The 27231-nt window shown below is 32.8% G+C and overlaps 2 protein-coding genes across 2 annotated transcripts in view; one reads left to right on the top strand and one right to left on the bottom strand.

Annotated features, from left to right (window-relative positions):
- Positions 1-1342: 1342 nt before the first annotated feature.
- Positions 1343-12945, bottom strand: Wee1 (Wee1 kinase). Its single transcript, XM_072525523.1, has 7 exons — positions 12349-12945; positions 12023-12217; positions 10912-11055; positions 6041-6209; positions 5693-5894; positions 5333-5580; positions 1343-2158 (listed from the first exon to the last, which is right to left on the bottom strand). Exons 1-7 carry the CDS (start codon positions 12752-12754, stop codon positions 1915-1917), a joined length of 1608 nt encoding a protein of 535 aa, XP_072381624.1. The 5' UTR covers positions 12755-12945; the 3' UTR covers positions 1343-1914.
- A 1523-nt stretch (positions 12946-14468) lies between these two features.
- Positions 14469-27231, top strand: part of LOC140436579 (protein zyg-11 homolog B-like) — a 41907-nt gene continuing 29144 nt past the window's right edge. Inside the window, 8 exon segments of the mRNA XM_072525522.1 lie at positions 14469-14596; positions 14653-15061; positions 18680-18960; positions 19419-19801; positions 22269-22692; positions 22964-22997; positions 23000-23131; positions 23134-23214. Of these exon segments, the coding sequence (XP_072381623.1) occupies positions 14683-15061; positions 18680-18960; positions 19419-19801; positions 22269-22692; positions 22964-22997; positions 23000-23131; positions 23134-23214 (1714 nt within the window). The 5' untranslated portion in view covers positions 14469-14596; positions 14653-14682.

Genomic DNA, 27231 nt, shown 5'->3' with positions numbered 1-27231 from the left:
AAATAATACCTAATTTGTATTTATGTGTGACTCCATGTCGCTGTTAGCAAACCGTGGCCGTTCACTGTTCAATAGTGACTGTAAAAAAGACCACTAGAGACAAACGCTAACACACTCATAACTCTACTTCTCAAATTATATCCTGGTAAAATTGGGAAGCGTAAACCTTATAAATGGAATGAAAGTATCTCAAAGAAACACCCAATTATTGCAGTACAATAAATTGTACTGGGGGTTTCCAAACCTAAAATTTATGATTATTGTTTAAAAGTAAAGAATTTAGTATGAATTAAACATGTTAAGATCCTTAATTACACAGATTCTCAATTATTTAAAGGGGCGTGTAGAGACAAAAAAACATGAAAATTAGTGCACAACAAAATCCCATGTCGATGATTGTCATACAAAAAAATACGCAGTGGCGTTACATCTTCTGTTACAAATTTTTATAGAGGGCCGAGCGACAATCAGGCAACATTAGTTGCTAAAATTGTCGGTGTTCCTCACTTCAATGAAAGTTGCACAGTGATATTATTTGTTTTATTGCGTATATATGATGATATCGTGATGAAGACCAATTTCAACATGCAATCAAACAATAATTATGATTATTTCTTGCTTCAAAGAAAGTTGCACGGCGACGTTACTTCTTTTTGGTACGAATATACATACTTGTCATATAAATGTAGATTTACATTCAGTGTCTATTTTTCATTGGATTGAATTTGTAGGATAATGATTTGCTGAATGCTTTTTTAATTCAGGGAGTGATCCTAAAATATGTATTATATGAGTTTTTCATATTTATAAAAAATGTGGAAATAAAAATTCAATACAATGTTCCAATAAACAATGTTGGACTGAAATGTTTGCAATTATTTAACAGCAATAACTAAAAGTGAATAAAAAAGAATTGTTCAAATACAAAAATCACAACTAAAAACAAAATGCTATGTGAGATTCTACAACTAATTTCTCCCACAGGAAAAAATTAATAATTACACATAAAAAAGTGCCCGGGAGGAGAAAAATGTAAATCAATCAATCAAATGTAAAATAAATGGTAAAACAATCGGACAACTGAAGTATTAATGGTTGTCAATTTTTGATAAAAAATTGTCACTAAAATAAAAGAAATAAACGAAATAGATAAATAAGCAGATAAACATCATTTCTTCTTTGTCTACTTAATAGCCTTTTTTGAGCATCAAAGAGGCATAAACAATTCATCAACGGTCAGAGTGATAACTATTCACTAAAAGTAATAAAAATAGAATCCTAAACGAAATATAGCACATTTTGTTTTTTCAATTTGATTTAAATTTAAAATATAGAAAAAAACTTAACTTTGAATGCTTATACATTTATACGTACTCACTTAATACATCACAAAATGATTTGACGTTACAAATATAACCTCAAAAAACACATAACTTATAACGTATACAAACTGGAATGTCACATTTCACAATTTGTCAGGAGTTGATCCCTTCAAAATACTAAAAAGGGTTAATATACTGTCTCTACCATATAACCTATACTACACAATATATCCACAACAGATTTCCAACTGTAAACAAACAACCGGTGTACTATAAGATATTCCTTTATCCGTGGATCGGTTATTGAATGTCATGGAATGAATTTTGCGTCTGCAGCTGCCTTTCGAGGTTGTTTTCAGATTTTAAGGTTATATATAATGAGTTCTGTAACTTTGTAGCTATTGTTGACATATTACTGGTCCTCAGTAGAGTCCTGTTGCGATTTGATGATCATCTAAATTTGTTCACAATTAGGAATTTGTTGGGCGAATATATATTTTATATAAATATATTTAAAAAAAGAACTGCATAACTTCTGACCGTTTAAAACTCAACATTCTCGTCTCAAACTTAAACCTTAATAAAACATTCTTTAAAACGTTGTAGTACTGACGCTTCTATTGACCTTCTTTCCAATTAGCCTCGAATTAATTTTGGTGGAATTCGGTAATTTCTCGTTAGCGATGGTCTTGATGCAGATAGCAGCTTCTTTTAGTTGCTTCACTAGCAACTCGTTTCTGAGTTTCTCTGCGTTTAGTTCGCGGGTGAGCTCGGCTTTAGATTTGGAGCTGTCGGGAGACAGTGCCCTATTTTGTAGTATCTGTATTGGGGATGGTCTGCAAAAAATAGATTATCATTAATACCCCAACCTAAGTTACTAACTTTAACATAAATCCTGATTTAAGCGATTCATCTTTTGAACACATCGCACCTCAATTTCCCACTAATCAAAGAATAAGATACTTAAACATTATTTGATATTGAAAGAGAGTAGTAAATCACTGTCAAGTGGCCATTACTTAGAACCTGTTTGCAGGTGCACTTAGAGTTTATTAGATTCATTTTTGTATGTGTATGTGACTAATCACACACTCACAAAAATTTGGTATATCCCAGCTGCTAGTGACATGAGTTTTGCTGAATTCTCTCATGTCTGAAGGTTAAACGAGTCATATCCCATCGTATTAAGACAGTACAGCCCTGATCACCAAGTCATCCAACTCCCTGACCCAAGCACATGACAACTTTGGGCAGGATACTAGTTTTATCTTGGATGTCCTGTCAAATGGAACATCCGAGAGGACTTTGCCTATGAAACCACTTAACTTTAAGGGTAGTAAATGCCTTTCTATTTTTTTCTATTACAACAAAATCTATACCAGATGAATAGTTTCTTCTCTAAAAAAGACCACAAGATCAGAAACGAGATAGACTACATAATCAGTGACAAAAAACATATATTCAACGATGTCACAGTCCTTAATAGCTTTACCACAGGCAGCGTTCATAGAATGGTAAGAAACTAAAATTAGACTTAATAACAGAAAGATCCAAAATGATTAGGAAGAAAGCCGACCCGATATGGAATGACCCAAAGAATTTAAATGAATACCAAGACAAGATCAATAAAATTCTACAACAAAATGAATGCATAAATAATGTAAATACCCTAAACGAAAATATCGTAGAAGCTATTCAAGAGGCTCAAGTAAAATGTTGGCCTAAAAGAAGCCACGACGAAAAAATAACCATTGAAACAAAGCAACTAATGGAAACTAGAAGAGAAATCAAAGGAAACGAAAGCATTGACGAAGAAAAACTATGAAAAATAAATAAAGAAATATCAAAAGCTATAAGGAAGGATTTAAGAAAATTTAAGAATGAAAAGGTCCACTGAACTATAGAACAGAATAAAAGTCTGAAAGTCCTGAGAAGACGGCTAAACAATGGAAAATGTGAAATACACAAACTAAAAAAACAAAGGAGTCCCTATATCAAATATAGAAGACATACTACACATAGTTGAAGATTTCTATCAAGAACTATACACAAGTCAGAGAGAAGACCAAGCAAACTTGGAAGCTGCCGCATCACGCAAAATCATCAACCATGGTTCAGAGCTCAGGCCAGGGCCAAGCGAAATCCAAGACGCAATGAAAAAGATGTACAACAACAAAGCACCAGGAGAAGATGGAGTCGTAATAGAAGCTATAAAGATGAGCGGACGTGCCCTTCTCAACCAAATAAAAATTCTCTTTAACCTTTGTTTAACAGACTGTTGCATACCGGAAACATGGAACAATGCAGTAACAATTTTACTACACAAGAAAGGAGACAAGGCGCACCTAGAAAATTATAGACCAATCAGCTTATTGAACCACATCTATAAAATGTTTACCCGAATAATTACAAGACTTGAAAAAAGTTGGATTTCTACCAGCCCCGAGAACAAGCTGGCTTCCGCTCAAAATTCAGAACAAACGATCACCTACAAACAGTAAAAACCTTAATAGAAAAATCGATAGAATATAACAGATCACTGGTACTTATCTTCGTAGACTTTCACAAAGCCTTCGATACCGTGGAATTAGACAGCATTATAACTGCTCTGAACAACAGTAGAATAGACTACCGGCTTACAAAGTTAGTACAAACATTGTACCAAAACGCCACAATGCGTGTAAAACTACATGATACCACCAGAGAAATTCATATAAAGCGAGGTGTGAGACAGGGCGACACTCTCACCTATATTACTTATAACGGTCCTTGAATAAGCTTTTAAAATGCTAAAGTGGGAAAATATAGGAATAAAAATAGACGGGGAAATGCTCAATCATCTGCGTTTTGCCATCGATATAGTACTTATTACCTAAGATCTGTGTGAAGCACAATTGCTACAAGAATTGGAAAACGTATCTTCAACAATGGGTCTACAAATGAACATTAGTAAGACCAAATTTATGACAAATTTGGTTCTCAGCGAACACTTAACCATCAAAAATCAAGTGGTAGAATTGAGAGAAAGGTACATATATCTCGGTCATGAAATCAGAATAAGCAAGGATAATCAGACCTGTGTATTTCAACGACGAATAACACTTGCTGGGGCGGCGTTCACTAAGAGACATCTTTAAGAGCAACATCCCGATAGCTATGAAACGGAAGACATTTGACCAATGCGTTCTTGCTATTATGACATACGGAGCAGAAATTCTCACTCTCACAAAAACAACAGCACTAAAAATGCGAGTGGCACAAAGGCGCATGGAAAGATCGATTCTCGGCGTGACAAAAAAAGACAAAATCAGGAACCAAGACGTAAGGAAAAGAACAGGTATCACTGATGTCGTCGAATGTATAGCCAAGCTGAAATAGAATTGGGCAGGTCACATAGAGAGACTAAAAGACTCAAGATGGACCAGAAAACTAATTGACTGGCGCCCAAGAGAAGACAAACGCAGCAGAGGACGACCACCAACACGCTGGATGGACGACATTGGACGAATATCCAAGAAATGGCAACAAGACGCACAGAACTGTGAAGAGTGGCGAAAAATGGGAGAGACCTATGTCCAGCAGTGGACAGAAGAGGTTGCATGATGAAGTGCCTTTCTCCCTTTTGTCCTTGATATCTTAAAACCTCTTAATTTGCCTCTTCTCTGAATGTGTACCCGACCAGCGAACCAACATCCTTGATTCTTGGCTCTCGGTCCAAGGTTGTGTGTACCTGTCGATCAACTGCAGATTTGGCAAAATAAATTTTGCTTTCCTCGCCAGCTAGTTGCCCGGAGGGTCTCAACATCGAGGCCGCGTCTATCGGTTTTGGTCGACATTGGTATAACGTAAATCTTTACATATAGAAACTTATTAAAGTATTTTGTCACAACTTGTGCATTATTGATACATAATTGGAGTTTACAACTGTCTACCAATACCATATAAAGTGTACAAAGATAATAGTCGTCTGAAAACACTTATTCCTTATGAATACAATTTAACTGCCTTACCTGTGGATAGGATCAGGGTGAATCATCTGCTTAATGAGATCAAGAAGATCAGGCCTGAGTTTTTGGGGTAGCTGAGGTAGTTCGCCTCGCCGAAGAGAGTGCCATTTTTCACCGTTCTTCGGAATAGCGCCGGCACCAGCTGCCTCCAAGGCGGTAATTCCTAAAGCAAATATATCAGCTTTCGTCAAATGGGAGTAATCTTCTTGAAGAATTTCGTTGGGAAGATATCGACAATCACCTTCTTCAACCTAAGAATTAATAACATGAGGATTATCTTTACTAAATAGAACCATTTAGAAAAATACTAATTACAAAAACATACTCTTAATCGATTGAGAAGTGGAATAAGCAATTTCTTACCTGTGAATTTTGTATACTGGTTACATGTCCTAAATCTCCAATTTTGTATGTAAGTTCTTCTTCTAGTACAGTATTATCATCTAAATCTTCAAATCCATCATCTGCTGACTCATAGTTTGTCATATGTACTTTCTTCTCTCTTGATATGAAGATATTTCCTGGTTTAATATCCAAATGAACTAGACCTTCTGAATGAATATATCTGAACAAAAAAGAAGATAATTTAGTAAATGTGCAATTTAGAGATTAAATATTATAAACATGATAAATCATAAAATCCAAGATTAACAATTAAAAAAATTCAAATTAAAACTCGGTCCACATTAACTGGTTCAATATTAGACTTACCGTAAACCTTCTGCCACATGAAGTAACAATGTCCTAATTTCTTGCGCACTTAAGGGTTCAACTGCTATTTTCTCTGCTAGAGATCCTCCATTGCAGTATTCATTTTGGATTATCATGTGATTATCTTCTGCCCAGGCAGAATAGTATCTCACTACATGTTGGTGTTTACCTGTATGAAAAAAATATATGTATTATTAAATGTATTGGTCATATATGATCAAATTATACTATCCAGTAACAATTATTAACAACAATCTGAATATTTTAATCACATCTGCATATAGAGGGTTTGATCTACCGAAGTCTGAACTTGATGAAAACTTTGGCAAAAAATGCTAAAACACATTTAAATGTTCAATAAGTCACCAAACCTTGAAATTATGTCTGTAATAGAACTTGAATTTACTACAGTTTTGTAATGATTCGTAACAAATAATATTTAATATTTCCAGATTATTATTAATTATTAGTAACTATAAACAAACCCAATAATGAAAAAGAAGTCAATGAATTCTACAGTTCTATTAACTATAAAAGAAATTAAATCCAAATTGGTGTTATTAATGCAAGATCTAAATTGAGTTATGTGTAGATAAACAAAGATGTGTAATACAAGAGAAATAATGTAAAAATCATAGAAACTGAATCCCACAACTGTGCAGTTAAAAATAAATATACAACATTAAAATATCTGGATAAATTTATATATGGTGCTAAACTGTTGTATGAAAGACAGGTTGTAGACGAACTCCAAAATAATAAAAAAAATTGTTTTAAAGAAAGTTTTAACCCTTTTGGTCCCATCGCCGGATATGTACGACTTTAACCAGAAGTGCGTCGAGTCTCACCGCCGTATATATACGTTCTAGTTTATTATCGTCCTACAAACCCATGGCTGTGTATACGCGGCAGTATAAAATTTAGCCCCATTAGCAGTCCCACTGCCGCATGAATATGTCACTATTTGCTGGGCTTCACGCCGTGAAAATTCGGCATTTAAGATTGGTCATCTAGGTTCACTGCCGTATATATGCGACACTGTAAATGCGGGGTGGGGGCAGGAGTTAGGTATAAACAAAAATAATTCGGTACCTAACCTACATTCAGTAGTGTCTGATTCTTCCTAGAGGTAACGTTATGTGCTATTGGTTCAAGTTCAGACGCTTCAACTAATAGAAGTGGTAGTTCTAAACCAAAAAGGAACAATAATGAGCATGTTATTTTGTGCGAACTGACATAATCTGAATATGAAAATATAATGGCGGTATTGACTCTGATGAAGAGCCATTTATCGATAGTGGCACTGAATATGAGCCCGATTTGGATGAAGGTGATGCGGAGGTAAATGAATTGATATACCAAGAAGACGAAAGCTCTGTCAATGAAAATGCACTAAAAATTGTGTTATCTCAAAATTTGAGTAAAACAATGTTCACTTCTACAATACATGCATTTATGATATAGGTTCCATGACACATGTAGAATCTAAAGTAGTGGAGTTAATTTTAGCTGAAACCAATAGATATGGCTCCGATATTTATGGGTCCAAAAAACTAGAATGGAAAGAAATTGATCTATATGAGTTTTATGTATTTTTAGACATTATGTTACTAAGAGGACGTCATGGAAAAAAACAGCTATATTTTCCCAATTGATGTCAAGAAATCGTTTCCAAGCTATCCTTAGAATGCTACACTTTTCAGTCAATGATGATCAAAAAGAAGCCAATCCTTTTCATAAACTATGGCGCGGGTTTGATAAAATGACTGTTCCAGACTGGATAGATTACAATAACATCAAAGTAGTAGAACAGGAAAGTAACATCACCAAAAGACTTTTTCTTGAAATGGCCTACATTTGCCAAAATCACAATGCAATGAATCATAGAACGGATATTGGTCATCTAAATGAAATGGTCTCCTATTTGTTACTACTAGATAAATGCAACAATAACACAAACAATAATTTATCAATTGACATTTAAAGGAATTTTTATTTTACAAATAAAGTTTTTTTTAAAAGTTAGTAATTTTTGTATACACACAGATACTGGGGTCATACAAAATAAAATCACAATCAATTGTAACATTTTTATAATTATGAGCTTGTTTCTTTAGGTTAATTGAATAAGCTATGTGTCGAAACACAGACAGGTTAAAATTTCACCCCTTTATGATATTAATAAATATAAAATAATTTATATTGCCACTATACACCTAATGGTAGGCCTATAATTTGCTGTACTGCCAGTTGCTTGATATTGGAGGTGTGGGATTTTCACTTGTCAATACTAATATTTTTAAATTTACAACACAAAGATTTTTGAAAAATCAATAATAAAAACCACTGGATTGTTTTGACAAAAACTAATGACGATAGAATAAAATTAAGAATAATAATGGCATGAATGTGTTTAGAATAATTAAGTGTTGTGGATGTAAAGTAATTTTTGAATTTTAAACGTAGAAATAGGTTTTTTATATTGAACAAAGATGACAGACTGTGATAAATTTTATCAACATTACATAACATCATTGATGATACAACCTCATTAAGTTTGTAAGTAGTGAATTTTTTAATTAATTATACCAACTCTAACAAACTATTCATCACATTTGTAGCTCCCTGATGAAGGACATAACCAATGTCTGAAAGCTTGGAATAAAAATTTACAAGAGTACAAGTTTCATTTTTTATTCCTGCAAACCCAATATTTAATGTTTACTTCCTTACGTTATCAGAAAAACAGAAAAGTATATGAAGTATATTTATAGATTAGTAATTATACAAGGAATGTAAAAAAGATTAGAAAGATAAAAATGAAGAAAAATGTAAAAGATATAAATAAAAAAACACTAAACAACTAGGTATATTTTTGATGTTTCATTACGCATTTTGAATTATATAGTCTGACCAAATTCAGTTTGTACTTAAGATTTGGAAGCACACTAGTGTTGACATTCGATAAACAAGAATTTTCTGAATTTTATTTTGGTAACATCTCACCAAGAGAAGAGAATTGTTTAGAGCAATGATAGACCTAGGAGTACCAAATCAGTTGGTAAGTTTAACCAAACTAACCCTTGAAGTTGAATGCAAAGTACGAATCCAGGGGGAACTCTCTGAACCTTTTAAAACAAATAACGGGCTACATCAGGGAGACCCACTCTCCTGTATACTATTCAATCTAGCTCTGGAAAACGTAATACGTACGTCACAAATCACAACTACCGGTTCAATATATAACAAATCTGTGCAAATCTTAGCATATGCTGATGATATCAATATTGTTGGGAGAACGGAAAACGCAGCACGAGAGGCGTACGTAGCATTAAAGGAAGCGGCTACAAAAATGGGTTTAATAATAAACACCAATAAAACAAAATACATGAAAATAAGTACGTAACCACAAACACTACGGCCACTTGTTATAGAAAATGACGTCATCGAAGCAGTTAACGAATTTGTATACCTGGGAACGCTCGTCAATACTGAAAATGACACTACCGCAGAGATAAACCGCAGAATTTGCACATATTGCAAATAGATGCTATTTTGGGCTTAACCTCCTTTTTAAATCTACAGTACAAAAGTAAAACTCTACAAAACAATAATACGCCCAGTCCTAACATATGGTTCAGAAACCTGGATTTTAACAAAAAGCAATGAAAACATGTTAGGATGTTTCGAAAGAAAAATACTAAGGCGCATCTATGGAGCGGTAAATGAAAATGGTGTCTGGAGAAGACGATACAACTTCGAACTCTATAGGATATACCAGGAACCAGATATCGTAAAACACATAAAGATAGGACGTCTGAGGTGGGTAGGCCATGTAATGCGGATGGAGCAAACCTACCCAGCTAGAAAAACGCTCCTTGATAGACCTATTGGTCAAAGAAGAAGAGGAAGACCCAGAACAAGATTCCTAGATAACATCGGTGAAGACATGAGAAATATGGAAATATGTGCTTGGCGGGGGAAGGCGATGGATAGGGACGACTGGAGAAAAATTCTTGGGGAGGCTAGGACCCACACAGGGTTGTAAAGCCAAAATGTTGATGAACATCTCACCAAGTAAAATACCTGCACAGAGTGTACATTAATTTTCTGTCATGCTTATGAGTTCCACAGCCTCTGTTCTCTTTGTATGCATCTCAAATTAACTGTGAATTGGTCAGACAGTACTTGACTAGCAGTCAAAATGTTAAAAATATACCATATTCATTACATTTATTGTGGTGTGTCCCCAAAAAATATTATATATTAAAAAAATCAAGTCGGAAAGACCAAATGAATGCAAAATACAACAAATCAAAATATAGGTATAAAAAAGGCACATAATACAAAAATATTTAGAACAGGTACTTCAAACATAAAAACTATAGCCAACACACATCAAAATGGTCTTCTAGTATTATAAACTGGAATTAAAACATAGATAAGTGAATTGAGGCAAAAATCATAAATGGCATACTTTTAATATAATATAATAGTCAGTGGCCTATGATTTTTTCCAATGTGAAATATTGCAGTGGGTTTAATGTGGGTTTACAGTTTCCTTATTGAGAATGTAAATGCTGATCAAACAATATTTTTAACACAAGTTGATATTTTATAATTGTCCAAAAAAAATTAAATAACACTGATTTTATTGTCAAATCTAAAACAATTTATAAATTTTAAGTTTCCAAAGGCAGAAAAGCTTGATCATTTATAGACATTGTTTATTGTTGGCAATATTCTTATGCAATAAATAGTTAATTCAACTACAGGTTACATGCATAATACTTTAAATAACCTACTTATAGTTATATCATTAAATTTAAACCTTTAAAAACCTATGATGATTTAATATAAATAAATATTACCTAAAACTGCATGGGCATACACTTCATTTAGAGCAGTTTTTTCAAAGACACTCCCTGCTACTGGTTTAGTAGATTTTTTCACAGCATAAATACATCCGTCTAATCTATTGACACATTTAAAAACAGAACCAAATTGTCCTTTGCCTAAAACAAAAAAAAGTATTTTTTAAACAAAAATCACATCATTTCAGTTACCAAGTCCTCGAAGGCAGATATGTGTGCCATGCATATTCTAGAGGTAGGACTATTCACATCATGATTCATATGAAAATCAAATACAAATATATTATTTTAAATAATTTACGAATATCCAATTACATCCATCTCATTTTCAGGAAAGCCAACTATAATGTTTCATACAATGTATTTTCTTAATTTAAAATTAACAAATCTCAAGAAGTTTCTTTGTGCTTTTTCTAAACTCTCTATATGCATATTATAATTGGAAGACCAAATTGAACATGAATACACACCTGACAAATTACACACACAGATTTTTTTGTAAAATACTTTATTTTAATTATATATTATACACAAAGTAATATATATTTTCAAGTTGGTCTAAATTGGTGTTTTACAGATCTCACAAGTGGCTTTATTTGTAGCTACAGTTAGAATCAAGAATCAGTTATACTTCTCATTCTACTACTATAACAAAATGTACTTGTTCCACTTCTTTTCATCCTGATTTCACACTATTCCATTCAATTGCCATTATTTCTCTAATTTTTTTTTCTTACTTCTACTGTTTTTTTGTATTTTTGCTTCAACATGTTCTATTTTTTTAAAAATTTTTTCCACATCTGTATAATATAAACTATTCTTGGATTTGCAGAATGGATATCATGTATTTTTAGGCAGGTAAGAACTTTAGAAAACATTTTTAAATCAGCCATTCATTGTACAGATGTCTGACAGAGAACACCTGCCTTTTCATAACATAAAATTTCACCTGTCTAGATATCAATCCCCAACTTGTGTATATACAAATATGTTTTAGATATATCTACACAATAAAATTCTGAACAAAAAAACACCTGTAATATAAAACAATGTATAAACATGCAAGAACTAGTTACAACATAAAATTATAATTTAAAGAATCACTTACCTATAAGTTCTAACTGTACAAATTCTTGATGATATCTGGAGATATTATTTTCTTGTAAAGCTACCCTCTTTGTGGGTTGTTCTAGTTCAACATCTGATGCATCACTTTCATTTAAATCAAACTTTGGTGGTTTTATGTCTTGTGATTCTAGCATAGATCTAATAGATCTAGAGCGTTTCTTTGATAATAGCATTCCTAACAACAAAATATGTGAGTTTTTATAATTTTGATCAAGAATCAGACAAAGAACTTTGCCCTAATATAAGATAAAAAATGCGGAAAATTGTATGTACTACCTACACATCAATAAAATGTATTGTTCTTACCATTAGGTGTAAAGGGGTTAACGTTAGCTATAGGTCTTTCTTCCCTTTTAGGATATGCAGAGACCACAGCCTTCGGTTTACAGCCAAATAATCTGCTTCTAGGCAGAGGGGTGTCACAGGCAGATTTTTGAATAATAGTCTTTGGTGTCAAAGGACTATCAAATAACCTTAAGGCTCTAACCCTTTTGTAAGGAGGACTAAATGATCCATTCTTTGGTTTGGGTGTTAAGCTATCACAACTAGAAAACTGGAATTTTTTAGGTCCATGGTCTTTATGTGGACTGTTAACTGCTAGTTGATCACTATTTTCATCACAAGACAATTCAAAAGACATGTCGCAGCCTGATGATATATCAAATTCGTCGGGTTCGTTTAATTCGTCTTGTAAACTTCGTGCAAACGACATTATGGTATCTAAGAATAATTTTTGAACGAACTGGCTCACTTTAAACCTAAAAGAAGTTTTAAACCCTTTGTTTGTCGCTAAAATTTTCCTCGTAAACAAACACGCCACATACACTTCTATAACATAGAAAACGGTTAATTTTATCCATCTGTATTCAAGTTAACCAATAGTAACGCAGCAAAACAAATTAAATATGGCAGCACACGTTTGATTGGGTTGCGGTCGACAGGCTGTCATCTGAACTAATGGGAGCTGTGTTCCGAAACTAAGCATAGAGCGACAATTTATTTGTATAAAAATGTCATTCATTATTGAATGCTCTCTAGCATATTATATATCGTTGTCTCTTATTGATTACTGAATGTTATTAAATTATGAAAGATAAATTAGAAAAAATCTAATATTTATATTCAAGCAAACAATCCGCCATAAATGATACTGGTTATTTACACAACAGAACACAGAGGACGCGTAAACCGTTAAACCACATTTTTGCAGTGTACGCGACATAATTATACTTATCTGTGATTATAATAAGGTTAAGCATAAACATAATAAGATAAATCATAGACATAATAAGATTCGTATATAGTCTGAAGCCCATTTTATACCATTTCCTGTCAAACAGGATTTTTCATCAAAAAATAGTGTTGGCCATTTTTTTCGAAAACAACCGATATTTTGTAAACAAAATATACTTCTTTGCCATCGAGTTAGAATCTAACTCGATGTTCTTTGCACAATTTCTAACGGGCCATGGATCGTTCAGACCCTATCTCGAAAGAATAGACAAAGCAAAATAAAAATTATAAAAGGACAAAAATTCTAGAAAAAGAGAAAGGACAAATATAAATTCAATACAAAATATAAACATACAGATAAAAAAAAGGTATATTCGAGGCTGCGTGCGCGATTGAACGGTCTTGAAAGAAATTTATTTAAAATAATAATACTTATTATATTTGTATTTAAGAATGTTTTAAATGAAATAATAAAAATTATAAAAAGACAGAAATTCTAGAAAAAAAAAAGAGCAATGACAATTATGAATTTAATACAAAATGTAAACATACAGATAAAAAAAGGATATTCGAGGAGGCGTGCGCGATTGAACGGTCTTGAAAGACCATTCAATCGCGTCCCCAAAGAACTCGGCATGTAAGCCGAGAGTGGTTTTAGTTAGAGTTAGTAAGCAGGGTACCATGGATGCAACTGGGGGCGAAATCGCTCAAAAGAGAAAATGCGTTCAGATGTACTCTATCTACTCTGAATCTCACTCCAGGTACGATTCACCCGTTACTCGTATGGTCTTAAGAAGATTTCCACACTCACACAAAAAAATTAATAAATAACTACAGGTTAAAATAACTCCTTGTTTTATAATAATCTTGTTTGAAAACGATTTCCGGGTCGGAGATCGAAACGTCGAAAAATATGTAGGATGTATCATAGTACATAAAAAAACTCTGAGTATATACTCTGAGATGTATTTTCATTATAATCAATTGTGGTTTAAGCAGAGATATGTAAGATCTCTGGGTTTCAGTCTTAGACAAGGAAAGAGGTGTAAGTCATGTAAGTGGTTTAATTTAATCCCATATTTATCCCTCTTTTTTATAGTCCAAGAATTACTTTCCTTGTCTAAATTTGGTCCGACATCAAAAAGAAGAAGAGGTTATATACCATATGATAAATTTGACATTTACTATTAAGAGTGAAATCTGTATCTGTATTGTTTTTATTTTTATGAAGTAGATAGTAATTTATTTTCTAGTTTATTAAAAGTGTAGCGTATTGATCTTGTGATTAACACTTAAGAATTATATTTTGAAAATGATTTTGGTATGTGTATATTATAACATGGAACATTATCATTTAAAATAATAATCTTATTTCAGTTTTGAATAACTTCATCTAAAAACAGAAAAATGTTTGAAAGTCCTGATACTCTGGAAGAACTTTGCTTAGAGGCATTATGTGAGAATATTTTGACTTATATAGAGCCTGCTGAAACAGTGGAAGACGAGGAAAGTGATCATTGGGGTGAAGTTACAGTGTACAAATTTAAAGATCCTGAGATCTTCCTCATTAGAGAAGTATCTGAAAAATTGCTCAAAAAGTTCGTGGAGAAAAGACTGTTATGTGATTCACTTTTACAAATTTTCACTCAATTGAATACAAAATTAAAAACCATTAGGTTAAAGAGATCCAAGATAACCAAGGCTGGCTTAAAAATACTGAAAGAACATAAAATTGATCAATTAGAGTGTGTAGATATGCCAAAAATTGGAATTGGCGATATTTTAGGTAAATAGAGATCATTTAAATTTTAAACTAGAAGTATATTTTGGTATTAGAGCATATTTTGTATACAAAATATAACGTCTGAATGACTTTTTATCAGACTTTCAAATATATTACAGAAAAACTTATTATTAAATTATTTATTTAATCATTTATGGTACAAGCCTTACTGCTGTTAAAACTGAACAATTTGATACATGTGAAAGTAAACTATGTCATAAAGTAAATTTTAGGTTAGTTATCTTTCATTCAGAACTTTTATTTATGAAACTTGTTTCATATTTCAACATTAATTGCCACACAAGTGAAATATTGTCGGTTATGGTTGTTATACTTAACAAAAATCTGTTTGGTGCTATCTGTAGTGCCATGGCACTACCAAGTAAATTATATGAACAGCAATGTCTTTCATATAATTTACTCCATAGTAGTGCCATAAAATTTGTATCAACTTGATGGCAAAAATTCGATAAGTAAAAATTTGAACAATTTTGATAGTTTGTAATGTAAAAGTTTAAATTCAGCATTTTTTAGGCATATTTCAAATGCCTTACATTTGTTACCAAACTTAAAATTGAAATGTTATGCTATAGGTTTTGAAGATTAGCCTCTAACAATGGAAATTCCATAGTGACCAGTCAATGGAAGTGATAAATTTTATTGATCTCATGAGGATAATAAAATGACTATCAAAACTGACTCCATTTGTGGCAAAATCCAAAAATTGCATAAGAAACCTGCACTCTTCATCCTTAAAATGCATTTTGATTTTTTTAGATAGGACACTCTGATCAAAAGATATCAAATTTTTACCATTGAGTTGATACAAATTTTATTTAAAATTGATTTTGTGTGCATAACTGACATTCAAAATTGCCAGTCGCTTTAAGCTTGTTTCGGAGATAACAGAAAAGGTGTTAGTGAAAGTAGCTTGGTGCTGCTAACTCACATAGTCAGTGATTTATATATTGCATAAATTCTTTTAAGTTTTTGATAAAGATTTATTATTTAAAATCTGTAAACTAATTTTCGAAAATTAGTTTACGGATTTTAATATCAGATGTCGCTATTTGTGTCCATACGAAGCCATGTTAGAGGTGCTTCCTAAGACAGAAAAGATTTATTTTCACGTTCAGAGCGACTGTGAATAGCCGTTCTGAAGAGCCCTTTTAGGGCGAAATACATATAAGCGGATACACAGATGCACTGTACGTGAAATCAAATATTGACTGTCTTTTTCCGTTTATTATTTAATATATATTTTTCAATTTTTCAGTTTTTTGTCGTCCTGTCGGAAAGTGTTAACGCTGATCAAAACAAAATTACCACTTTGTGGCACCTTCAACAAAAAAAAAAAAGAATGCTCTAAATTGTAGGTTTATTTACCTATGATCTTTGCTATTTTTAACTTTTACTCTTAAATGACCCAAAAGACTAGAATATATAAAAGAAAGTAGCAGTAATTCTTTGTCAAGAGTGCTTTGGCTGTGCAGTCCTTATGGTTGAATAACCTTTCACCAGCAAAATCACAGCCAGATTTGCCAGGTTATCACTGTTTTTTTTCTTTTTAAATTCATTTTACTTAGGGATAGCAAAATCGTTTATATTACTTCTCCTAAGATTAATTGTGATTTATAGGATGAACTTACTTATTCTGAGGGTTTTTTACAAGAAAATTATAAACATGTACAGGACAAAACAGAAATTTTAAAGTGGCTGCCATGTTACTAAATCTTGTTCAAGATACTTACATAAACATAAGAATGATAGATCACAAGTTTCTTGTATCTGGCCACTCCTTTTTGCCAAACGACCGAGATTTTGGGGTTATTAAAAAGGCTACCGGAAAATCTTCTCACATCTTTGGGCCAGACGACTGGATTGATGTAATAAAAACTTCAAAATTGACAGTGCCTTTTGAAGTAACTAACATAAAAAGGAGCGACATTGTGTTGACAAAGAACATAGAAGATGTGTTTGTAAATAGAAAAAAAGATGGCGATGGAGCACCTGTGAAGTGGTTAGAAATGAGATGAATGAGGTACGAGAGGGAAGATCCTTGGGTTTTGAATTACAAACCTACGCTGAATGAAGATTTTCTGTTTTTTACTGTCTCGATGGCCAAAATAAATGTTTCAAAATTCATTGGTAATCAAAGTCATCTGTACTCCACACCTAGACTCGTGACAGAAGCAAAGAAAAAGGATATGCTGTCTCTCCTCCCATATCTGCCACCAGTCACACACTATCTTGCTATCATTTTAAAAAATCACTGCATCAACACAGGAACCCTTTCACGAATCCAGCAACAGGGCGAAGAAGACAACATAGATGATCATGAACTGGTCTATGGTGATTAAAACTAATGCCACTTAAGCTGTGAGAGTATTATTGAACATTGTTGCAATGAGTTTTTTATTTGTTATTATTTTTTGTAACTAAAATTCCAGTTTTGTCATACTAAGTTTTTTAATCCATTTTTTTCCACCAAATATTTCAGAGTAATAATGGATCAAGTCCAATTTTTTTCAAGTGTAACAATAAAACACTGAAAACTTTGTTTTCAAAACTTCCACAAAATTTATTTTAAATTCTTATCACTACAGCTGTTTCGGCTGATTGCCTTTCTCAAGTGATCTGTTTTTGGCATGGGTTTACACTTTATAGTCTCTAATGAAATAGGTTGAGGAGGGGAGAACTGTTTGTCTCAAGCTGATCATTCAGAATTATATCTGTGTTTTTTAATTTGTTGATTTCCATAGATTCTAACAAAGATAGCTTAAGGCCTTTATTTTGAATGTGTAGAATTTTAAATTCGTCATTAAAAGAATGATTATGATCTAGAAGGTGAAGTGCGTATATAGAATCTGTTTTTCTATTATTGAAAGCCCTTTTATAATAATTTTTTAATAGAAAAACAGATTCTACATACGCACTTCACCTTCTAGATCATAATCATTCTTTTAATGACGAATTTAAAATTCTACACAATCAAATTAAAGGCCTTAAGCTATCTTTGTTAGAATCTATGGAAATCAACAAATTAAAAAACACAGATATAATTCTAAATGACCAGCTTGAGACAAACAGTTCTCCCCTCCTCAATCTATTTCATTAGAGACTATAAAGTGTAAACCCATGCCAAAAACAGATCAGTTGAGAAAGGCAATCAGCCGAAACAGCTGTAGTGATAAGAATTTAAAATAAATTTTGTGGAAGTTTTGAAAACAAAGTTTTCAGTGTTTTATTGTTACATAAAATGAATTTCCATCAAGTAACGGTCGAATCCATCAATTTTTCAAGTGTCTCCAATTATTTCCAAAAAAGTTATTTATTTAATATTACACATAGTTTAATTATTTAAACAACATATAACATAAGAGGTTTTCACTTAGATTATTTTCGTTGGTATATTGTGTAATAGTAGAGACCTTGTTAACTTTAACTCTAAATATCTCTATTGTGGACATGATCCACTATGGCTATGAATGCCTCAATTATTAATTATTTACAGTATATTTCACATATATATGTATAAAGAAATATTGGCTTAAGTTGAAGTGATTTTAATAACAATAACTTTCATAAAAAACACGACTGATTATATTTAAAACTTTGCAGATTGTTTAAATGAGTGGTCAGTAGAAAATATGTCCAGTGTAAATTTTGCAAAATGTAGCTTTATTGATGATATATCTAGATATAATTTTATGGTAAGAATATTACATTTAGTCAATCTAACGAGACTTAATTTGGCCTACACTGAACTAAATCAAAAGGTATTCGAGTATATATGTGAAGATTTAAAACATTTACAAAACTTGGATATCTCTGGAACCCAAGTAACTGATCTCAGGCCTTTGACGCAACGCTCGGCGAAACTACAGAGCTTGTCTATATGTGTAAGTATGTTTATTAATATATTTTATTTAATATATGGAATTTCGAATGTTTGATTATTAAATATTTTCAAAATAAATACAGTGTATAGTACATAATCAATGCTTAGAGTGAGGTATCTATGTGTGGTTTATAATCAATGCTAATACTATAACGTTTCTGGTAATTCTCGAAGTTCATATCATCATGATAATCACCGGATTTAGATTGGGATTTCCACCTCAAATACGAGTCCTTAACGAATATATTCTCCTTACCGGCAGCAACAATAATTAACCTTTGTCCTTTAACTATACTAATTTTTAACCTTATTTTTCTTGAATAGCTGGTTTTTCACCTTGTTGTTATATCTTAGTGTGCAATTTTGGTCAGTCAAAATATATTATGAGATAAAATATTTTATATGCTAACTGTTTTTGGTACTATCGCTAATTTTTAATCCGCATACTTTCATTTATAGGATTTATCCTGTGCCGATCATGTTGCGGATACACTACAAAAAATGCACCTTCTACGACATTTAGACATTAGTTTTTTTAACGACAAAATCGACAACAATGTAAATCACCTAGACATCTTACCAAAACTAGAAGATCCAAACGTCTTGCCAGAAATCATGTTATTAGATGTATCTGGATGGAAACATTTCATTTGCAGACAGTTTTTACTAAAATTTATCGAAACGCATCCGAAATTACATGTAATAGGTATTGTTCTTTGTTCTATTACATTTGATCCTGTTTTCTCCGACATGGGTGATATAGAGTATCCTAAAAATTTGATCATCGCAGGTTTGGGAAATGAGGAACAGATTAAAGTGACTTTAACTAAATATAAAGACAAGTAAGTAGAATTATTAATGTTTTCTGTACATCTTATCAGATGCGTCGTGATTATGAATGTTGAGATTCTTTCAAGGAGCGCATTTCTCTTTTTAGTCTGTTTTTCAAACTGTTCTTAGGTTGGATGGACTAAGTTTATGTTTAATAATTAATATCGATCAATTTATTCAGCACAAATTTTCCTAAACTACTTTCATCAATATTTTTTTACAACATACATTTATATAAAGTATTGATGATTAAAAAGTACCTTCTGGTTTATTATCAAATTCACATTGAAGAGGCTGATACTTACTTTGTTGGTACTGTATACTGTATTTCGTACTGTCATTTTTAATCCCTCAGATAGATTGGTTGTCTTGTTTTTGGCTTTTAAAGAATATGATTATTTTCCTTCTTTTTTATAACTGAACATACTGTCGGACGTGATATTTTTAATGTAGCAACTACTCTCTTAAGTAAAGAATTCTTCAATGATATGCGTTTTGACAAACGAACATACATTTCAATATGTTACCTGTTGAACAGATGAAACTGGCTCCAAAAGCCCTCCGTTCATTTTTTCTAATTCGAAATACTCCAACATATTTAACACAAATTGTTGTGCTTGGGAATTTAATGGTTTATCACTTTATAGTAGGTATACTCTAAAAATAAAACCCTTAAAAAATATTTTATATCACTACTTTGACGTGTTTTTTATATTTATTCAGGGATTCTACAATATTCACTGCCTTCCCTCGCTCAACCGTTTCCATCTCTCTGCTGTCCCATTATCCATCGTTTAGGCCTTTCTTACTCATGGCGTCGTCTACTTCGTTCCTCCAGGATCTTCGGGGTTGTCCTCTTTTCCTCCTTCCTATGGGACTCCATTCGGTTATTCTCTTTATCCATCTGCTGTCGCTAGTTCTTTTTACATGTCCATACCACTTTAGTCTTTTTTGTTCTATATATGTTAGTATGTCTGTTTGTATTAATGTTCTTTGCTTTATTTCGTCATTACTTCTTTTATCCATTCTTGTTACTCTGCAGCATCTTCATCTCTTGCTACTATCTTACTGCTGTTTTTCTTGTTTATAATCCCCAATTTTCAGCCCCATATGTCATAATACTTCGCACTTATGTTTTATAAATCTGTGTTTTTGTCTTCATATTTAGGTCTATCCCACCATACTGAGTTAATTTGTCGGATTGCTGTTCTTGTTTGTCCAAACCTTGCTTAATTTCTTCCTCTATTGTTGCCTTTTTCGTGATTATAAATCCCAAGTATTAGAATTTATCCTTTCCTTTGATTGTTACATTGTTGTCAATCTGTAGATCTTCTATGTCCTCTTCACTTGTAGATAGGTACGCTGTTTTCGCGAGGTTAATATCTAGGCCAGCCTTGGTATATTCTTCTTGTAGTTTCTTCATCATGTAACTGAGGTCTTCTTGGTTTTGTGCAATCACTACTTGATCGTTTGCAAAGCTTAACGTATATAGGTATTCGTTTCGTACCGGTACTCCCATGCCTCGCATTTTCTTTTCGATATAGTCAAGGCTTTCTCTAAATATATTTTCAATAGGGTTGGAGATGTGGAACAATCCTACAGGAGCCCTTTTGTTGTGGTGAAGTCTTCTACGATTCTTGTTCCCATTTTAATGGACACTTAATTTTCTTATACGGAGTGTTCTAATTTGTACATTGCCTCCCATAGTTCTGACCTTGTTACAGAGTCATACGCCTTTCTGAGGTGCACAAATGCCAAAATTTATATCTCTGTTTTTTGCTTTTTTCTTTTCCAACAGTTGTTCCAGTGTGTATATGTGATCTATGCATGATCTTCCCCGAGTTTGCCTTTTATCGCTTGCTCTATCTTTTCTCGCAGTATCTTCCCATATAATCTTTCTATTGATGATATTACGCTTCGTTTTCTTATATATAGATGTCATAATGCCTCCGTCCATTCCTTTGGGAGCTGTTCTCCATTTATGGTATCTGAAATATCCATTTTATCATTCAGGTGTAATTTTTTTGAGCCGTACTTTCTAAGCTCAGTGAAATGCCTCCAGATCTCGGTGCTTTTTTATTTTATATTGCTTTTATGGCCTTTCTCATTTCCCTATCTGTTATTTCTATTTCTTGTTGTGGGGATCTGCTTCGTCCTTCGCCGGTTTTCTTTTCCAACAAATTGTGGTATTTGTTCTGTTAACAGTTCCTTGTAATAGTCCTTCCATTCTTTGTCCTGTATATTTCCAATTTAATTTTTGTTGTGTTATTTGTTTTTCACTTCTTTATCTTTTTATTTTTATTTTGTTATACAAAATATGTATATTTTTACTCTTATACTCTTTTTTTACTCTTATATTAAACTTTTTTATATTTGGATTGCGAAAAAGCCCTTCGTTTCGCTTCTTATTGGGTGGTGTATTCTGTGTTGATACTGATTATCTTTTTGTCAAAACCTGAAAGAATATTTATATTTTAGGCCACCATATGTACAAAAAGCAATCTACCATCTTTTCCAACTAACTGGCGACTTCCACGAAGCAAGACCGGACATGTTCAACCTAGTGTTACCGGTAATGGAATTACACACTACGGTATTCGGCGTACAACTAGCCGCTACTGCTTGTTTATATAACTTGACTCGAGGCGAATTCTCGAAGAACATCCATCCGAGATCTTTACGTAAAGGCGTTAATTTGACTCTTTTGGCCATGGAATGCTTCCCAAGGAATTTCAGTTGCAGAAAAATTCACATGCTGACGTTGTGCAGTGATTGGATATTGCAGGAAGTTAATTTTGATAAGTTCCGGTGTGCCAAGTTGGTGTTGGATGCTTTGTGTCACTTTGACGATGCTAACATGGATAGGATGGCTGTGGCAATATGCAGTATTCTCGCTGCTAGGGTAAGCAATTGATCTTTAAGTTAAATACACGGTATTTCGGCTATTTTAGAATGCAAATGAATAGTTTTCATAACGTTACAACACGTGAACATATCATATTTAAAAACTATTGGAATGTATCACATTATGCGTTATACTAACCTAACAATTCTAACGAAAGTAACATATAAATTTAAACTATGTTATAAATTACTAATTAATTTAATCCTCATGCTACACTAATTTTTACAGGTTGTATTTTTATTAACATCTATATAAATATTGCTTCCAGATTTCAACCGACGAAACGTCAAAACTTGGAGCGAGGCGGAGTACATGTGCAAACTTCTTAACATGGTACGAAGAAGAGTGGACAATGCGATAGCCGACATTACTTTAAAATTTACTCTGAGCGCTTTGTGGAATCTTACCGATGAAAGTGCGGCCACCTGTAAAGTATTCTAGAAAACAGCGGAGAGGATATATTCTTAGGTGCCTTAAAAATGTTTAGAAATAATTCGGCCATCGAGACCAAAGTTTTGGGTACGTAGATTTAGTTTAGATTTATGTAGTGAACGTTGCTCAATTACTAAAATTAACAGACAACCAAAAAAAAATACTTCAAAACATTCTATACGAAAAAAGTTTAATCAATTTCATCCTTTCTGATAAACAATATTTTTATGTGCGTAAATATATAGCGATGACGTTTTTCCGACGCGCGAAAACGCGACGTATAATTGTCATGCGGGAAACATGTTGATTTCGCAAACTTCCAACTATTGGTCTTGCGATTTATTTAGCGTCATTGCAAAAGCCAAACATACGGAGATTGTAGATGTTAATATTAAATGCTAAGAAGTATATTACAGTGGAATACAACGTCCTTCTCATGTCGTTGAGTTCATTTGCTGATATGTTTTGGCTAAATTCGATTATCTTTTTTCCCAGTTGCTTTAAGTTTGTGGCTCGCTCGAATTCATGCTGTACAAATTGGTTTTTAGCATGCCCAAAAATAAAATCTAGGGGAGCTAAGTTGGGCGACCGAGGGGGTCATTTTATTGTATATTGTATACTTATCAAACTTTCACCTATGAAAAAATAGTCTCTCACGACTTATCTGAAGGACACCCGTCTTGTTGAAAACAAATTTCAACACACTCAATCTCACCAGTTACAGTATAAGGTACATATCAATGTATTGCTGTTTTAGTTGGTTGAGCCACCATAAAATCCTTCAACGGCCAGTTATCTATTTTAAAAGAATGTAATTTTTGTCTTCTAATCTCCTGTTGATTATTGGTACTAGTTATTAGCTGTCACATAGTGTCAGAGAGATGTAGAATTGTAGTTAAAATTATTTCTTAGACAAAACACTCTTGAAGCGAAGCTTCTATACTGGCTTTGTATTACTTTTTTCTCTATAGTACGATGCTGAGGCAAGCGTCACGGAACTAGCGCCACAAAATGCAGTCGTCACGATTAGCGTCATGGAATAGCGGTTCTTCACCTCGATTCACTACTCTCAATCAATTCGTTTCTAGTCATCATATATTTATTCTAATGAGGTTTAAATTAAAACTGCAGGAAAAATAATTAACAAAATACAGACATTAAATGAGAAGTAAAAAACCAAAAGAATATTTGTAGATTTTTTTTTTGTAAAATTTTTTTGTAAAAAAATCCAAGGGGGTACCCTTGGATTTTTATCAAATTTGGTTAATCGGCAATATTGCGTCAATTTATTCCGAGAGTAAAGCGAATAGACATTTCCTTCATAAAATTGCCGCTCGTTCTTCTGCCATACTCGGAATTTTCCTACATCTAACAGTTCGTGAGAAAAATTTCCACTTGGATGTATGTATTTGCTGAAAATTTCGAGAAAATTAAAAGTGTATATTTTGTTTGAAATTTGAATTATTTCGATTAAGGGTGACTTGCTGATTAAAAAAATCTAAACATGTGCTAAAAATTATGCACCGTTTTGCCGGAAAATCGAAAAACCTGTGGATTTTTTATTCGATTTTTCCTCTTTTCCGGCAAACTGGGGTTAAGGGATCAGAAAAAAACAAATGTTTGGAACAAGCTGGACCAAGTGCATGTACCAAAACATTAAACAAATTTTTATTTTTGTAAAATTTGGAAAAAATTTTCCAAGGGGGTACCCTTGGATTTTTATCAAATTTGGTTAATCGGCTATATTGGCGTCATTTTATTCCGAGAGTAAAGCGAATAGACATTTCCTTCATAAAATTGGCCGCTCGTTCTTCTGCCATACTCGGAATTTTCCTACATCTAACGGTTCGTGAGAAAAATTTCCACTTGGATGTATGTATTTGCTGAAAATTTCGAGAAAATTAAAAGTGTATATTTTGTTTAAAATTTGAATTATTCGATTAAGGGTGACTTGCTGATTAAAAAAATCTAAACACGTGGCAAAAATTATGCACCGTTTTGCCGGAAAATCGAAAAAACTGTAGACCATTGGATTTTTATCAAATTTCGTTAATTGGCTATATTGGCGTCAATTTTGGTCCGAGAGTCAAGCGAATGGACATTTCCTACATAAAATTGGCCGGTCGTTCTTCTGCCATATTCAAAATTTTCCTATATCTAACGGTTCGTGAGAAAATTTCCACTTGGATGTATGTATTTGCTGAAAATTTCGAGAAAATTAAAGTGTATATTTTGTTTGAAATTTGAATTATTTCGATTAAGGGTGACTTGCTGATTAAAAAAATCCAAACACGTGGCAAAAATTATGCACCGTTTTGCCGGAAAATCGAAAAAACTGTAGACCATTGGATTTTTATCAAATTTCGTTAATTGCTATATTGGCGTCAATTTTGGTCCGAGAGTCAAGCGAATGGACATTTTCCTACATAAAATTGGCCGGTCGTTCTTCTGCCATACTCGGAATTTTCCTACATCTAACAGTTCGTGAGAAACATTTCCACTTGGATGTATGTATTTGCTGAAAATTTCGAGAAAATTAAAAGTGTATATTTTGTTGAAATTTGAATTATTTCGATAAGAGTGACTTGCTGATTAAGAAAATCCAAAACACGTGGCAAAAATTATGCACCGTTTTGCCGGAAAATCGAAAAAAACTGTAGACCATTGGATTTTTATAAAATTTCGTTAATTGGCTATATTGGCGTCATTTTGGTCCGAGAGTCAAGCGAATGGACATTTCCTACATAAAATTGACCGGTCGTTCTTCTGCCATATCAGAATTTTCCTACATCTAACGGTTCGTGAGAAAATTTCCACTTGGATGTATGTATTTGCTGAAAATTTCGAGAAAATTAAAAGTGTATATTTTGTTTGAAATTTGAATTATTTCGATTAAGGGTGACTTGCTGATTAAAAAAATCCAAACACGTGCAAAAATTATGCACCGTTTTGCCGGAAAATCGAAAAAACTGTAGACCATTGGATTTTATCAAATTTCGTTAATTGGCTATATTGCGTCAATTTTGTCGAGAGTCAAGCGAATGGACATTTCCTACATAAAATGGCCGGTCGTTCTTCTGCCATATTCAAAATTTTCCTATATCTAACGGTTCGTGAGAAAAATTTCCACTTGGATGTATGTATTTGCTGAAAATTTCGAGAAAATCAAAAGTGTATATTTTGTTTGAAATTTGAATTATTTCGATTAGAGTGACTTGCTGATTAAGAAAATCCAAACACGTGGCAAAAATTATGCACCGTTTTGCCGGAAAATCGAAAAAACTGTAGATCATTGGATTTTTATCAAATTTCGTTAATTGGCTATATTGGCGTCAATTTTGGTCCGAGAGTCAAGCGAATGGACATTTCCTACATAAAATTGGCTGGTCGTTCTTCTGCCATATTCAGAATTTTCCTACATCTAACGGTTCGTGAGAAAAATTTCCACTTGGATGTATGTATTTGCTGAAAATTTCGAGAAAATTAAAAGTGTATATTTTGTTTGAAATTTGAATTATTTCGATTAAGGGTGACTTGCTGATTAAAAAAATCCAAACACGTGGCAAAAGTTATGCACCGTTTTGCCGGAAAATCGAAAAAACTGTAGACCATTGGATTTTTATAAAATTTCGTTAATTGGCTATATTGGCGTCAATTTTGGTCCGAGAGTCAAGCGAATGGACATTTCCTACATAAAATTGACCGGTCGTTCTTCTGCATATTCAGAATTTTCCTACATCTAACGGTTCGTGAGAAAAATTTCCACTTGGATGTATGTATTTGCTGAAAATTCGAGAAAATTAAAAGTGTATATTTTGTTTGAAATTTGTATTATTTCGATTAAGGGTTACTTGCTGATTAAAAAAATCTAAACACGGGCTAAAATTATGCACCGTTTGCCGGAAAATCGAAAAAACTGTGGATTTTTTTATTCGATTTTTCCTCTTTTCCGGCAAACTGGGTTAAGGGATCAGAAAAAACAAATGTTTGGAACAAGCTGGACCAACTGCATGTACCAAAACATTAAACAAAATTTTTTTTTTGTAAAATTTGGAAAAATTTTCCAAGGGGGTACCCTTGGATTTTTATCAAATTTGGTTAATC

This window comes from Diabrotica undecimpunctata, chromosome 3, assembly GCF_040954645.1.
Source record: "Diabrotica undecimpunctata isolate CICGRU chromosome 3, icDiaUnde3, whole genome shotgun sequence".
Taxonomy (NCBI): domain Eukaryota; kingdom Metazoa; phylum Arthropoda; class Insecta; order Coleoptera; family Chrysomelidae; genus Diabrotica; species Diabrotica undecimpunctata.
The sequence above is the reverse complement of the archived record's forward strand: the minus strand, read 5'-3'. Positions and strand labels throughout refer to the sequence as shown.

What these genes read in the sequence shown, in the direction of transcription:
- Wee1 (XM_072525523.1), bottom strand. Translation starts at nt 12,754, where the DNA reads ATGTCGTTTGCACGAAGTTTACAAGACGAATTAAACGAACCCGACGAA. An exon ending in GTATGCCCATGCAGTTTTAG is followed by an intron (nt 6,210 to 10,911) that starts GTAATATTTATT and finishes TTTTTCATACAG; the next exon opens with GTAAACACCAACATGTAGTG. An exon ending in CCAGTATACAAAATTCACAG is followed by an intron (nt 5,581 to 5,692) that starts GTAAGAAATTGC and finishes ATTAATTCTTAG; the next exon opens with GTTGAAGAAGGTGATTGTCG.